The sequence below is a fragment of the Microtus oregoni genome, unplaced genomic scaffold (assembly GCF_018167655.1).
Source record: "Microtus oregoni isolate MIOR12 unplaced genomic scaffold, Mior012 000002F_ref0000024, whole genome shotgun sequence".
In the NCBI taxonomy this organism is placed as follows: Eukaryota; Metazoa; Chordata; class Mammalia; order Rodentia; family Cricetidae; genus Microtus; species Microtus oregoni.
The window spans coordinates 61,103,696-61,117,591 of record NW_024543061.1 but is presented as its reverse complement, the minus strand read 5'-3'; the positions used below and the strand labels follow the sequence as shown (position 1 = coordinate 61,117,591).

General features: G+C 41.8%; 1 protein-coding gene across 15 annotated transcripts in view; it reads left to right on the top strand.

The window, feature by feature from the left end:
• Nucleotides 1-551: 551 nt before the first annotated feature.
• Nucleotides 552-13,896, top strand: part of Wnk1 (WNK lysine deficient protein kinase 1) — a 118,716-nt gene continuing 105,371 nt past the window's right edge. For 7 of the 15 annotated variants that reach the window (XM_041634796.1, XM_041634805.1, XM_041634787.1 and 4 more), the window contains exon 1: nt 553-2,293. In XM_041634796.1, coding sequence (XP_041490730.1) covers nt 1,535-2,293 — 759 coding nt within the window. In that variant the 5' untranslated portion in view covers nt 553-1,534. Of the gene's footprint in view, nt 2,294-13,896 lie in introns of all 15 variants that reach the window. The other 8 variants (XM_041634877.1, XM_041634885.1, XM_041634834.1 and 5 more) reach the window with 5 other exon arrangements.

The following is a 13,896-nucleotide window of genomic DNA, read 5'->3' as shown; positions in this document are numbered from 1 at the left end:
CTCTTCACAAAGTTTCCCGGGAGTCTTCGAGCTCGGGCTCTGGTTATCCAGCTTTGCCTTCCCCCTCCACTCCCACACCCCCAGTCACTCAACTCTAAGGAGGCTCTCCATTAAAGGCGAACAACAGATCATTTTTCATTGCATGGCAGCTCTGTGAGCTATTTAAGCAGAACATGACGGAAGTCTTTCGTTCTCTCCTCATGACTTTTTTTTCTCTCCTTTCTTGTCTTCTTTTGCAGTTGATTCCTAAATAATGATTTTGGTAGAGAGCACTGACTTTAGGATGGAATTGAGCGACCCACGATGACGCTCCCATCAGGCATTCAGAAGGGGCGGTTTTCAAAAAAAGGAACTACAATTCCCAGGAGGTACTAGGCTAGAACAATCGCAGGGCATCACGGAAGTAGTAGGCGCTTTTCTCCCTGGTCCCTTTCACGGTTTCCACTCTAAAACTACCAATCCCATTGTGCCTCGAGCTCGGCACGCCTGCGCGAGAGCCCCCGAGAGCGATGTGGGCGGGGCCGCCCCGGGCAGCAGGGGGCGGGGTCCAAGCGGGCTGTGTGGAGGCTTCAGACATCGGCGCCATTTAAAGCGGAGAGTTTCCCGGGCGGACGCGCTTCTTCTGCTCGGCCATTCCGCACTCCCTTCTTCGCTGACAGAAGGCACCTAGTGGGGTGACTGCTCTTTTCTCTCCCTGCTTCCCCTCCTCCCAGTTCTTTCGGTCTTCTCTCCTCTTGGCCAGAGAAGTAGCGGAGCCCGGGCCCCGCGGTGAGCGGCCCTCCCCTCCCCACAGTTCCCTCCCTCCTCTGCCGCCGGCGCCGGCCAGAGAGGGGAAGAGGTTCGCCAGGCCCGGGGCGGGCGGGGAGGCCTCGGGGACGGGGGGGGCCGCTCCTCAGGCTTCGAGGTTTCGAGGCTCCGGCCCTCGGCGTCTGGTGATGGGCGCCCTGTGAGACTGGTCCCCCTCTCTGGGGCGCGTGCTGCCTGAGGCGGCGACCGAGTGACCGGGAACCTGGGCCGCGGCCCTCCTTCCCCTGCGCGGCCCCTCCCACTCCTGTGCCCCGGGCTGCCACCGCCCGGCGTCGGGGCTCGTCCCTCGCGCTCTGTGCCTCCGCCCTCAGGGCCTATCCCGCCGTGCTCGGCGGGCGGCGGCGGCGGGAGCTTAGCCGTCTTTGGCTTTCGTCGCATCCGCTCGCTCGGGAGCCGGCCCCGCGCCCTGCCCCTCATGACTGCGGCGCTAGTGCTGCCACAGCCCTACCGGCCACCGCTCGCTGCAGGATGGATGCGGACTGTGCGGCGCTAACCCCCGTGGCTCCGCTCCTGCCTCGCCCGCCGACGAGCCCGCCCCGTGAGCCGCAGCAGCAGCAGCCGCCGCAGCCGGACCCAGAGTCCCGCGTCGCCCTCGGGGCGTCTTGTCAGTGCTGAGCGGGAGTCGTCGGAGCGCTGCCCCGCACTTCTTGGTGGCTCTTCCGGGCCTCCCTTTCCCCCTTTTCATTCACGAAGCCGAGCCCGCACTCTTGACTCCAGCGGACCGACCATGTCTGACGGCGCCGCCGAGAAGCAGAGCGGCACCCCGGGCTTCCTTTCGCCGCCGGCGCCAGTCCCCAAGAATGGCTCAAGCTCCGATTCTTCCGTGGGCGAGAAACTGGGGGCCGCGGTCGCCGACTCCGGGATGGGCAGAACCGAAGAATACCGGCGCCGCCGTCACACCATGGACAAGGACAGCCGTGGGGCGGCCGCCACCACCACCCCCACGGAGCACCGCTTCTTCCGCCGGAGCGTCATCTGCGACTCGAATGCCACCGCGCTGGAGCTGCCGGGCCTCCCCCTTTTTGTCCCCCAGCCTAGCGTGCCCGCAGTGGTGCCCCAGAGCGCTCCCCGCGAGCCTCACCGAGAGGAAACTTTGACCGCCGCCGCTGCTTCCCAGGTGTCTCAGCAGCCCCCAGCTGCTGCCTCCCCTGGGGAACAAGCCGTCGTCGGCTCGGCCACCGCGACCGTCCCCAGCAGTATTAGCCAAGACCGCCCGGTGTCCCAGCCCAGCCCGGTGGGGAGCAAAGAGGAGCAGCCGCCGTCCAGAGGTGGAAGTGGCAGCGGCGGCGGCAGCGCTAAAGAGCTGCAGGAGGAACGCAACCAGCAACAGGATGACAACGAAGAGCTGGAGACCAAGGCCGTGGGAATGTCCAATGACGGGCGCTTCCTCAAATTTGATATCGAAATCGGCAGAGGGTCCTTTAAGACGGTCTACAAAGGTCTGGACACCGAGACCACAGTGGAAGTCGCCTGGTGTGAATTGCAGGTAATGCCCCACCTCCTTTCATCTCCGGTCGCTTGGATCCCTAATTTGGCTCGGTTAAGCCAGTTTATCGAGTTCATTCTTTACTTGTAATTCTCTGAATCTGAGTGGGAGGGGGAGGCCAGCTTCCGAAGAGGTTGAAATTGGGAGATTGTAGAACTTTTAGTTAGGTGTTTGGAAAAGATAGCAATCCCTCGTCACCAATAATTCCTACCAGGTTTGAGGTGGAAGTCACTTAAGTATAAACTTGTGTTTTAATGTGTCTGGAAACGTGGAATTAATTATTGGGGAATGGTTTCTTCCTCCACCCTCATGAACTGGGCATTGAACCCGGGGCCTGGGCAAGTGCTTTCCCACTGAGCTATATATATCCTCAACCTTTGGGGAAATTTTTTATTTTAAGTAAATATCAATCTTTTTTTCCCTTGTGCACTTCAGCCTCATCTGAGTCTCTGCAATAATAAATTGCCTTGTGTGTTTCCATCTCTGAAATCAAGTTGTTAGATAAGGACCTGTGCCTTAAGACACAGCTTACTTGATAGCAGCATAGACATTTAATAAATAATAAAACAAATGCTTTCCAGGTGTGTCGGGACATGCCTGTAAGTCCCAACTGTTCCAGAGGCTGAGGCAGGACAATCTCAACTTCAAGACCAATCTGGGCTGCATATTGAGACACTCTTTCCATTTTAGGATAAGTACTTTGGGATTAGGAAGGTCCTGTATGCATCTACTATTATTCCACGTACAGATGCTTAATCCATGTGTCTCCTGTGATCTCCTGTTCATTAGAGTGACTGTCATCATCCTGTTCAGTCAGTAGTGAATAGTAAAAGTCCATGCAAAATTGCCGAAGTGCTTTGAAAACTGTGTTATTGCATCATTGTAATCTTATTATAAAAGGTTTTTGTTGACAATATTCTAAAGTATAGCCTAGTCTGACCTGAAATTGTTGGTCCCTCTTGCCTTAGCCTCCAGAGTACTAGAATTACAAGTTTGTGCCACAATGCCAGGGATATAAAAAATTTTTAAATCAAACTTTCCCTAATCTCATAGGGAAGTTTTCATTTTATAAATAAATTGCAGCTGTATTCTAGACTTAGGTTAGTTTGCTTGACTTAAGTAATAATGAGTATTAGAAAGCACCTATGTAAATATCAGTTCGTTAGCTCTGTTCTCTACAGGAAATGAACATGTGTTAATGGTGGAAGCAGAATTTCAGCTATATCATAGATGAAAGTGTCACTGATGATTTCTTGTCCAAAAAATGGACCAAACTGAAATAATATTGGAAATGAAAATGAAATAATCTCAGAACTTCATTTACCCAAGAACTAGTAAATAAACAACTTGGTTTCTAAATGACCCAAGGCCATATGAACTGTGAAACTTGTCTGGAACTTGCTCCTAAATATCTAGTGAGGGTGAGAGAATGTAGCAGTTACCCAGCTTCAACAATTACCAGCACGTGGTTGTTCCATGCAAAGTAGTTGATCAAGCTTTAAATTTCCTCTAATGGAAATAAATGTTCTTTTTTTTTTTTTTTTTTTCGAGATGGGGTTTCTCTGTAGCCCTGGCTGCCCTGGAATTCTGTCTAGCTCTGTAGACCAGGCTGGCTTTGAACTCAAAGAGCTCTGCCTGCCTCTGCTGGGATTAAAGGCATCGGCCACTACTACCCAGCTATGTATGTGTTTTTAAAATAAATTTGTCAAAAGATGCCTGGTCGATCATACTCAATAATTCAGATGTAATTGATTTACAGGAAGACACTTTGTGTGTGCCAAGGATCTGATCCTGGTATTTAATTTTTCTATTACAGTTTCGTTTATGAATGTGCGCTTCTACTTTTTATTTTTAATATTACTATTATTTACTTCTTTCTTTTCTTCTCTTTTTTTCTTTTTTTTTTGACAGTCTGGGCTGACTTGAATTCACTCTGTAGATCAGTCTGGCAACCAATTTAAAAGCTTCAACCTCCCAAGTGCTGGGATTATGGATATTAGCCACCATGTCTGGTCCTTCCCAGCCACCCATTTTTAAGTACTGTGTTTGTTAAGTATTGAGAATTTTGTGGGTTAAGTTTGTTAGTTTCAGTTATTCCCTTACAAAATATGTATGTGTGTGTGTATAATATATATATATATATATATATATATATATATATATATGTTGTTATTCTGGGGAATGAACTCAGGACCTTTACATGCTAGGCAACCCCTATAACCTAGCACTCAGCAGTACTCAGTTATTTCACATTTAAAAGGACTTCTCAGACTGGTTTGTTTTCCTTTGTCATTAGGGACTGATAGTTTTTTTCTTGGAACTAATATAAAAAACTCCCATTTGTCTAATGTCACAACAATAATTTTAAAACTCAGCTTTTCTCAAAATACTAAATTTTTGGACTTAGTTCTTTATGTAGATCTGGGTGTGATCAAACTAAGGAAAATCTTACTTTGACTATTATTTTTAAGCCAAGTCACCATTTGGAAGCAGAACCAAATGGATCTTAGCTTATAGAATGAAGTCCTGGTTTTCAGAACTTTCATGCTTTTTAACCAAGCTTCTGAAAATTTTTCATTTTTGATTTAAAAAAATTAAACAAATGTGACTTCTAGTATAAGAGTACTTTATAGCGGTAGTCAGGCAATAATTTTGTTTTTTGTTTTGATTTTGATCTAAGTATTAGTAGGTCAATGTTTTGAACTTTTATCTTTGGGTCCAAATTAAAGGATAAACCTCTAAGGATAAGCTTTGGAAAGAAAAAATACCTCTCTTTTACATTGAATGTCAATGTTTCCCCCACTGTCCCATTACTAGCAATTGAATCTAGGATATTACATACTCTACTATATCTCCATCCTGAATGAATACTTGAATATAGTATTTTTGCAAGACAGGAATAGGATTGTGTTCCATTAAGTTAAAAATCTGAGTGTTTTTTATTTGTTTTGAGACAAGGTTTTGCTGTATTGCCCAGGATAGCTTTGAACTTCTGTTTTTACCTTCCTAGCACTGGCATATACATGTCTGACTTTAAAAATCTCAGTATATGAAAACCTGAAGAAGGGCTCTGGGAAATGGCTCATCAGGTAAAGGCACTTGGCACTAAGCCTGATATCAGTTAGTTCAGTCTCCAGCACCAACTTGTGAAAGTTGTTCTCTGACCCTGCACTCTTGCTGTGGCTCTTGTATACCCACACACATACATGAATTAAATACATGCAAAATTGGATGAAATAGGCTATCTTTTCTATCTACTTGTTTATTAAATAAGGACCTGAAATCATAGGGCAATAAATAACTTGGTTTAGGTTAAAAAGAACAAAATTAAAATGGTTAGGATCCAGTAATTTGTGAGGTATTAAAAACTGTTACAAGTTTGGCTTGGGCCGGGCCTTGGTGGCACACGCCTTTAATCCCAGCACTCGGGAGGCAGAGGCAGGTGGATCTCTGGGAGTTCGAGGCCAGCCTGGTCTACAGAGCTAGTTCCAGGACAGGCACCAAAGCTACAGAAAAACCCTGTCTCAAAAAAAAAAAAAAAAGTTTGGCTTGGTAGCACAGGCCTATAATTTTAGCTACTGAGGGAGGCTGAAACAGTAAGATCATAGGTTCAAAAACTGTCTAGGCTACAAAGGAAGTTTTAGGACAGCCTGGACAGCTTAGTAAGACCCTCTCTCAAAAGAAAGGGCTGGGGAATGTAGTTCAGTAGAGTCCTTGTTTAATATCCTTAAAGTTCAGTTTTCAGTATCACAAAATGTTAAAGGAAACAGTAGCTGTGATTACCTGTATAAAACTTTAATTTTTTTTAAAACTGCATTTGTAGCTTTAGTAGATGGCTAATTAGTAATTTCAAATGAAGTAATATTTTTTCACTTTTTTCCCCCTCAAGACAGGGTTTTTCTATGTAACAGTCCTAGCTGTCCTGGAACTTCCCTTTGTAGACCAGGCTGGCCTCAGACTCACAGAGATTCCTGTCTCTGCCTTCCAAGAGCTGGTATTAAAGGTGTGTGCCACCACTGCTCAGCAAAGTAATGCTAGTTTTGTGTAGAAGTGACTGTCAGATTTCTAGAGTCCTCTAACAATGGAAAATTATGTTTACTTTTTATCATTTCATATGGGGATATAAATTTTGGAGGATGAGTGAAGTGAGTAGGGTGTACAAATCAGACTTCCTATTGTTAAGGTTATTTTTAGAGTCACAGGTAATATTTTGATACCATAGTTTTAAGTAATAACTAAGACCACCCATCTACTCACCACCCACCACCACCACCACCACCGGCTTGAGAACTCTTAAAACAAGATTTCTTTATCAGGACCTGATACGTAAATGGTGTACTTTAGTTATTCAACCAGATGTGCTGATGAAAAAATATTACTAGGGTGTTCTGTAGAATTTATATTACTGTTACTCTTCTGGAGGCTGGGGTAGTAATGGGAGCATGCTTTTCAGGAACAGCCTAAATTTGCTCTAAGAAAACATACATAGTCCTAGTAATCTATTTCTGACATTTTTCTTATTGGTTGTCTCTAAATAGTGAGTTTACTTGAAACACTGTATATTTATGAGATTGTTTTTAGTTCTAGCTAAAAGGAGAGGTAGAAGTCATAATTTTTGTTTACACTCTAGTCTACCCTAGTACCTGTGTCTTAAACTGGTTTTTACCAAGTTAAGGTTTTTGTTCCTTCCTAAGGGTATGATTTTTTTTTCCCCCCGTGACAGGGTGTCTCTATATAGCCTTGGCTGTCCTGGAACTCACTCTGCACACCAGGCTGTCTAAGAACTCAGAGATCCCCCTGCCTCTGTTTTTCAAGTGCTGGGATTAAAAGTGTGTGCCACCATGCCTGGCTCCTAAGTATACAATATGAATGTTTCAAGATGAGCAGTGCTGTAGAAATGGAGTGTAGTTCTGTCACTCAAACCTAATTTATTCCTTTGCCAATTTTGAAATAACCCCCATTGAGCTGAATCTCCTCTCATGTGATCCCCCCCCACCCCCCCCCCACCCCCCAGACAGGGTTTCTCTGTAGCTTTAGAGCCTGTCCTGGAACTTGCTCTGTAGACCAGGCTAGCCTCGAACTCCCAGAGATCCGCCAGTCTCTACCTCCCCAGTGCTGGGATTAAAGGCATGCGCCACACCGCCCAGCGGCTTTTTGGTGTTCTGTTTCATTTTATTTTTTTGAGACAGGGTTTCTCTGTAGCTTTGGAACCTGATCAGGCTGTCTCGAACTCACAGAGATACACCTATTTCTGCCTCTGGACTGCTGGGATTAAAGGCGTGTGCCATCACCGCTGGGCTGGAATAGTTCTTTTGAGTTCAGTCTCACACCTTCTTAGACCAGGGGTATTCCATACTTGAGTGTACAAGATCTTGTTTTAGGATATTTTAGGTTCAAAATACTGTTGTGGTTGGGTAGATAAGTTGGTAAGGTCTTTCTGCTTTAGCTACACTTATCAACCTTGTTCGTTTTGTTTGTTTGTTTGTTTTTTATTTAGTTAAAAAGTTACTGTGTGGGGGCTTGAGAGATGGCTCAGAGGTCAACAAACAGAACTAACTGCTCTTCTAGAGGATCTGGGGTCAATTCCAAGCCTCCATATGGTGACTTAAAACTGTCTATAGCTCCAGTTCCAGGGAATTCAACACTTTCCTACAGACATACATGCAGGTAAAGCACCAATGCACATAAGATAAAAATCAATCATTTTAAAAAATGATTTGGCCAAGTTTGGTGGCTCATGCCTTTTATCGCAACAAGCATGTGGGAGGGAGGCAGAGGTAGGTGGATCTCTGAGTTTGAAGCCAGCCTAGTTTATAAAGTGAGTTCCGGGACAATCAGGGCTTTATACACAGAGAAACCTTATCTGGAAAAACCGATTTTTTTTTTTTTAAATTTTGTATGTGTGTGCATTTATGTCAGTCTCATTCTACTATGTGTAGATATGGAAGCATATACTATTTCATTCCACCACGTGAATTGTGATGACTGAGTTTAGGCTTGGCGGCAAGTGCCTTAATCTGTTGAGCCATCACATCAGCCTCAAGTCTAGATGTAAATTTTAGTTCCCCTGATTGCTAAATACAATACTATTTAGGAAACAAAATACTTACCAGGTATGTTCATGGCTATATTGAAGACATAGCTTCCTTTTGTAGGTTCTTTCAGTAAGGATTGTTTTAGCCCATTTGGGCTGCTGCAATAAAATACTATAGATTAGGTACTTTATAAAATTTTTTTTTCATTTCCTCATAGTTCTAGAAGTTGGGAAGTCCATTGTCAAGGTGCTGACAATTGATGAGGAATTTCTTACTGTATGAAACAGATGTTTGAAAACCCTGTACAGCAGCATTAGTTCTTTCAAGAGGGTAGAGGTCTACTTCCCTTCCTTACATTAAGGATTAAGATTTCAGCACAATTTATTGGGGAAATAGGTAGTTCACCTTAACTATTAGAGAAAAAATAAATATTAATGGGTGTTTGTGATTACTATATAGCACAGGTTAGCCTTCAACTTCTTGTTATCCTACTTCAGCCTGAGTGCTGGGATTAAAGGCAAAAACTATCATATACTTCTTTGCGTATTTATTTCTATATCTAACCAAGGTGATATAGTGAGATTATGTCTCAAATAAAATCAGTATTTTTGTTTAAAATATTTTTTAAAGCCTATTTTGTTTACTGTGTGTGTCACATCACACATGTTTCTACTAATGCAAGCTTTAGTGTTTGAACACCAAATTATTCCTTTTTAAAAACAATTTTATTTATTTTTATTTTATGTATATGAGTGTTTTACACTGTGTGTGCCCTGCAGATCTCTGTTAACCTTCATGTGGATTCTGGAAACTGGACCTTGTTCTCTAGAAGAGAATTTAAGTGATGAGCCATCTCTCTAGCCCCTAATTCCTTTCCCCCTCCTTTTTTTTTAAGTAGACCATGAAACCCGATATGGACAAGTTCAACAGAACCGCTGTATATGGGCTGCCCATGCATGCTTCAGCATTGCCAGGGTATACGTTTTAAAAATTTCAGTTTCTTTCCATGCAAGCCTACCTGGTCTGGAACTCACTGTGTAGACCAAACTGGCCTCAAACTCGAGAGTTCCACCTGCCTCTACCTCCAGAGTGCTGGGATTAAAGGCGCACACCACCACCTCCTGGCTTGTTGTAGAGTTCTTAAACTTTTACTGTTTATTATGATTGGCACTAGCCAACTGACAGCTGATTTAATTGTAATAATCCTTTTTAAAATTAATATTTTTAGACAAGGTCTTGCTGTGTAGTCCAGGCTGACCTTGAACTCATGATTTTCCTGCTCTGCTTCCGGTACTGGTATTACAGATGTTTACCACCAAACATGTAGTATAAAACTTAATTTTTTTTCTTTTTTACATTTTGTGTGTGTGTGTGGGGGGGGGGGGGGTCAGAGGACAGATAGCTTGGCTGATTCAGTGAGATTCTAGGGATTGATCCTACATTGACAGGCTTGGCACCAGGCACCAGGCACCGACCAAGCCATCTCCTTGGCATAGCATTATAGAACTTGTGTGCAGACTACCCTCCCCCACAGAAAAAAAACCCACAAAAAACTAAAAGAGCTAACAATTTTATTTTAACATTTCAGAGTCCATGGGAAAATTGAAAATTACACTTTAAAATCTTACTTCTCTTTTTCAAAACTACTCTTCGTTAGGAAGGAAGTTTTCTTTGACAGGCCATTAGAAGACACTCAGGCATAGCACTGCAATCTCATGGTGAAATAGAAACAAAACTAATAAAGAACCCCTCTGTCTTTACCTATCGGGCTAAGTCATTCCAGTCTAGAGATTTCCTGTCTCTGCTTCCCAAGTGCTAGGATTAAAGGTGTGTGCCACTATGCCTGGCTTCATTACCACTCTTTATAAATGGCAATTCTTTGCTATTGCTGAACACAGAAATTTAGTATTTAAATTTTTTCTTTTTAGTATATAGTGCTTTGTCATTTCCCAGCATATGTGTATCAGAAATATCTCTAATGAATCATGTTCTCTGAGCATGGTAGTTGTTGGCAAGAAAGACATAAGTTAGTGATGGATGTAAGTGTCTGGAAAAAAATTAAAATAATTTTATTATAAAAAAGCTTTTGCCAGGCAGTGGTGATGAAGCAGGTGGATCTCTGAGTTCCAGACTAGCCTGGTCTACAAAGAGAGTTACAGGACAGCCAGGGCTATCCAGTGAAACCAAACAACCACCAAAACCCAAAAACCTTGCAAATAAAAACCACCGCAGATCAAAATTAACCAAACCCAAAGTTTTATGTCTCAATGAACTTCTGCATGGTTAGAATAGTTATTTTGAAGCTGTAGAGCTTCACCTTGGCTTTTATACTTTCACTATTCAATATATATATTTATGTCTTATACACACCAGAAATGAAAAATTTGTGACATAGAGCTAGAAAAACAATTTGCTCTATATTCCTTTTCATAGCTTGTATTCATCTCCTGCGTTCAGTCCTCCTTCATCTCCTAATATTTACCCTTTCTTGGTCTTTTTTTCTACTTCTGCTGTATTGATATGTACATTTGTTTACATATACACATAGATCATTGGCGGTTCTGCATATGAAGGAAAATGAGTAGGTTTTTCTTTGAGATTGTATGGCCTTAAATATTATATATTCTAAGTTCATTTTCTTGCAAGTTTTGTGATTACATAAGTGCTAAAAGTATTCCATCTGTATATTTATATATACCAAAATTATTTATCTATTGGCAGGTAACTAGGTTTATTCCAGTTCTTTGTTTTAGTAAATAAGATAGCAATATACATGTTTTTAAAGGTGGATAGATTCTAGAATGTCTCTGAGTATATATTATTTCATATAAAAACCTAGAAAGTAGTTCTCTTTAAACAAATTGTTTCCTATATTTTTAAAACATCTTAGATATGTTCTAGAGTAGACAGCTAATAAATAAGGTAGACCCAAGTTATCTTGAATGGATAGGATAGACAAGCAAACCCCAAACCTTTAATCTCAATAATCACAAAACTGAAGCTGAAGCAGGACTCCAAGTAAGTTCTTATATGTATGTATGCATATATAATGCTGGGTTTTAATTATAGACTTGTGCCAAAACCTCACCTTAATTGTGTTTTAGAAAAATGTGTGAAAGCCGGGCGGTGGTGGCGCACGCCTTTAATCCCAGCACTCGGGAGGCAGAGGCAGGCGGATCTCTGGGAGTTCGAGACCAGCCTGGTCTATGAGAGCTAGTTCCAGGACAGGCTCCAAAACCACAGAGAAACCCTGTCTCAAAAAAAGCCAAAAAAAAAAAATGTTTGAGTGAACTTTGGTAGACCTTTTATTTGATATATGAGAGGGTTTTTGCTGCTCATTTAGAACTCTGTTAGGAAAATAACTGAGGTATGTTAGTGTGAGTTTAATATAAACACAAACATACAGCCCTTTTGTGAATTGACTTGACTATAGACCAAAATTAGTGTATTTAAAAATGTATTGTCATGAAAGTGGAGAGGGTTAATTTTGAAGGATAGTGGAAGTAGAGGGACAAGGAGAGAAGTGGAAAGTAGCAAATAGGAGCAAAGCCATGTACATTTGAGAATGCCATGATGTAGCCCATTTACTATGATCACTGAAAACATAAAAATGAATAAAATGCTATTCACAACTGAAAAAAAAATGTTTTAGGCCAGCAAGATGACTCAGTGACTTGCTGTAAAGCTTGGCAACCTGAGTTCTATCACTGGGACCTATGTAAAGGTGGTAAGAGAACTTGGCTCCACATACTTGTCCTTTGGCCTCCACATGCCAACCATGGCAAATGTGTCCACACATATCATGCACATACAACAATAATAATAATAATAAAACTTATTACTGTGCATATGGCAGGTTTGAGAATGTATTTTATCTTGTTTTGGATATAAAGGATTCAGATACTTGAGTTAGCTTCCTTTTTTTCTTGCCTACACTTTTTTGCAATTTATCCATAATTTACTAGTTTGACTCATCATAAGAGCCAGTATCTCTGCCATTGTCATTACTGAACATTCTTGTTTAAGTTTGTGATTTTGTTGGTAGTCATTGATAGAACTGCTTAAAGGTGAACAGATAATGTTTGAAGAACTAATTGGAAACACTTTAGAGGATGATTTTTTTTTTAAACTTTTTTTTAAAGCTTTTTTTTTTATATGTGTGTATGCCTGCTGGCCAGAAGAGGGCACCAGACCCCATTACAGATGGTTGTGAGCCACCATGTGGTTGCTGGGAATTGAACTCAGGACCTTTGGAAAAACCGTCAATGCTCTTAACCTCTGAGCCATCTCTCCAGCCCAGGGGATGATTTCTTTGCATAATATTTTAAGCTTACTATGAGTTTTGGGAAAGAGTGGGCAGTAGTACACCTTTGGTTGTACAGTAGTGATGAGCTGCCCATTACTTGCAGTATTTGTTTTTAGCTCTTTATGTAGAGAATTTTTTTTCTAAATCAATTTTGTGTATTTGTTGTGTAACCAAGGTTGATCTTGAACTCTCTGAGAGCTAGACTGGCCTCAGGCTTATGAGCCTTCTTATTCAGCCTCCTGACTGTTGAGATTATAGGTGTGTGTCACTATGACCTGCTAGCAAATTCAATTTTAACCTTAATTTTTGTATGTTTGTTTTTACTAATTCAGTTGTTAGCGAATATTTATTAGGTGATGTGTATGAAGTATTTTGCAGATACTTAAGATATTACTTTATTTCAATGAAAGCTTTATTTTAGCAGTAAGATAGAATTACAGATCACAAAAACACAGGATAGTTCAATTTGGTTTTGTAGTTCTTCTAAATTTAGGTAATATAGAAAGGGGATTTTTATGATCATGGCTATGCATTCCTAAACAAGTGTGTTGCATTCCTAAATGTAGTGTGCTGCATGCACTACTGAGCATAATGTGAAAAGAAAAGTGCCATAAAAAAGCTAAGTACCAAGTAACTAGCTAGAAAAAGCTTTTAATGGGATGGCTGGCATGGTCATTAATTTGGTACACTAGTACTTGGGGAAGTGGTCACATGTAGTAGAGTGCAGTTTGTTTTAGTTATTAGAAACCAAAATAAGAGACTCAGAATTAACACTTAAATGCTAACGTGGTTTTCTACACCCTAATTTAGCTTAGTTTAGGAGACTTGGTTCAAATGTAAACTGTAGAAGAATGGCTCATTAGTTAAGATCCAGTCAGCTTTAGGCCTTTGTCAATTTTTTTTGATTCAGCCTTAGTTCTGTGACTCTTTTCCAAATATTTGGAGATATATATATATATATATATATATATATATATATATAATGGTTTGCTATAGATCCTTTCAACTTTTATGACTGAGAAGCATTTTAAGTAACACTTTTTACATTATAACAATAAATACACATATAAAAAGCTTAAAGATGCTGGGCCGCAGTGGCTCACTCCCTTAATGCCAGGACTCAGGAGGCAGAGGCAGGCGGATCTAGTTCGAGGCCAGCTTGGTCTTTAGGAGCTAGTTCCAGGACAGGCTCCAAAGCTACAGAGAAACCCTGTCTTGAAACCCCCCCCCCCAAAAAAAATAAAAGCCTCACCAAATACTTT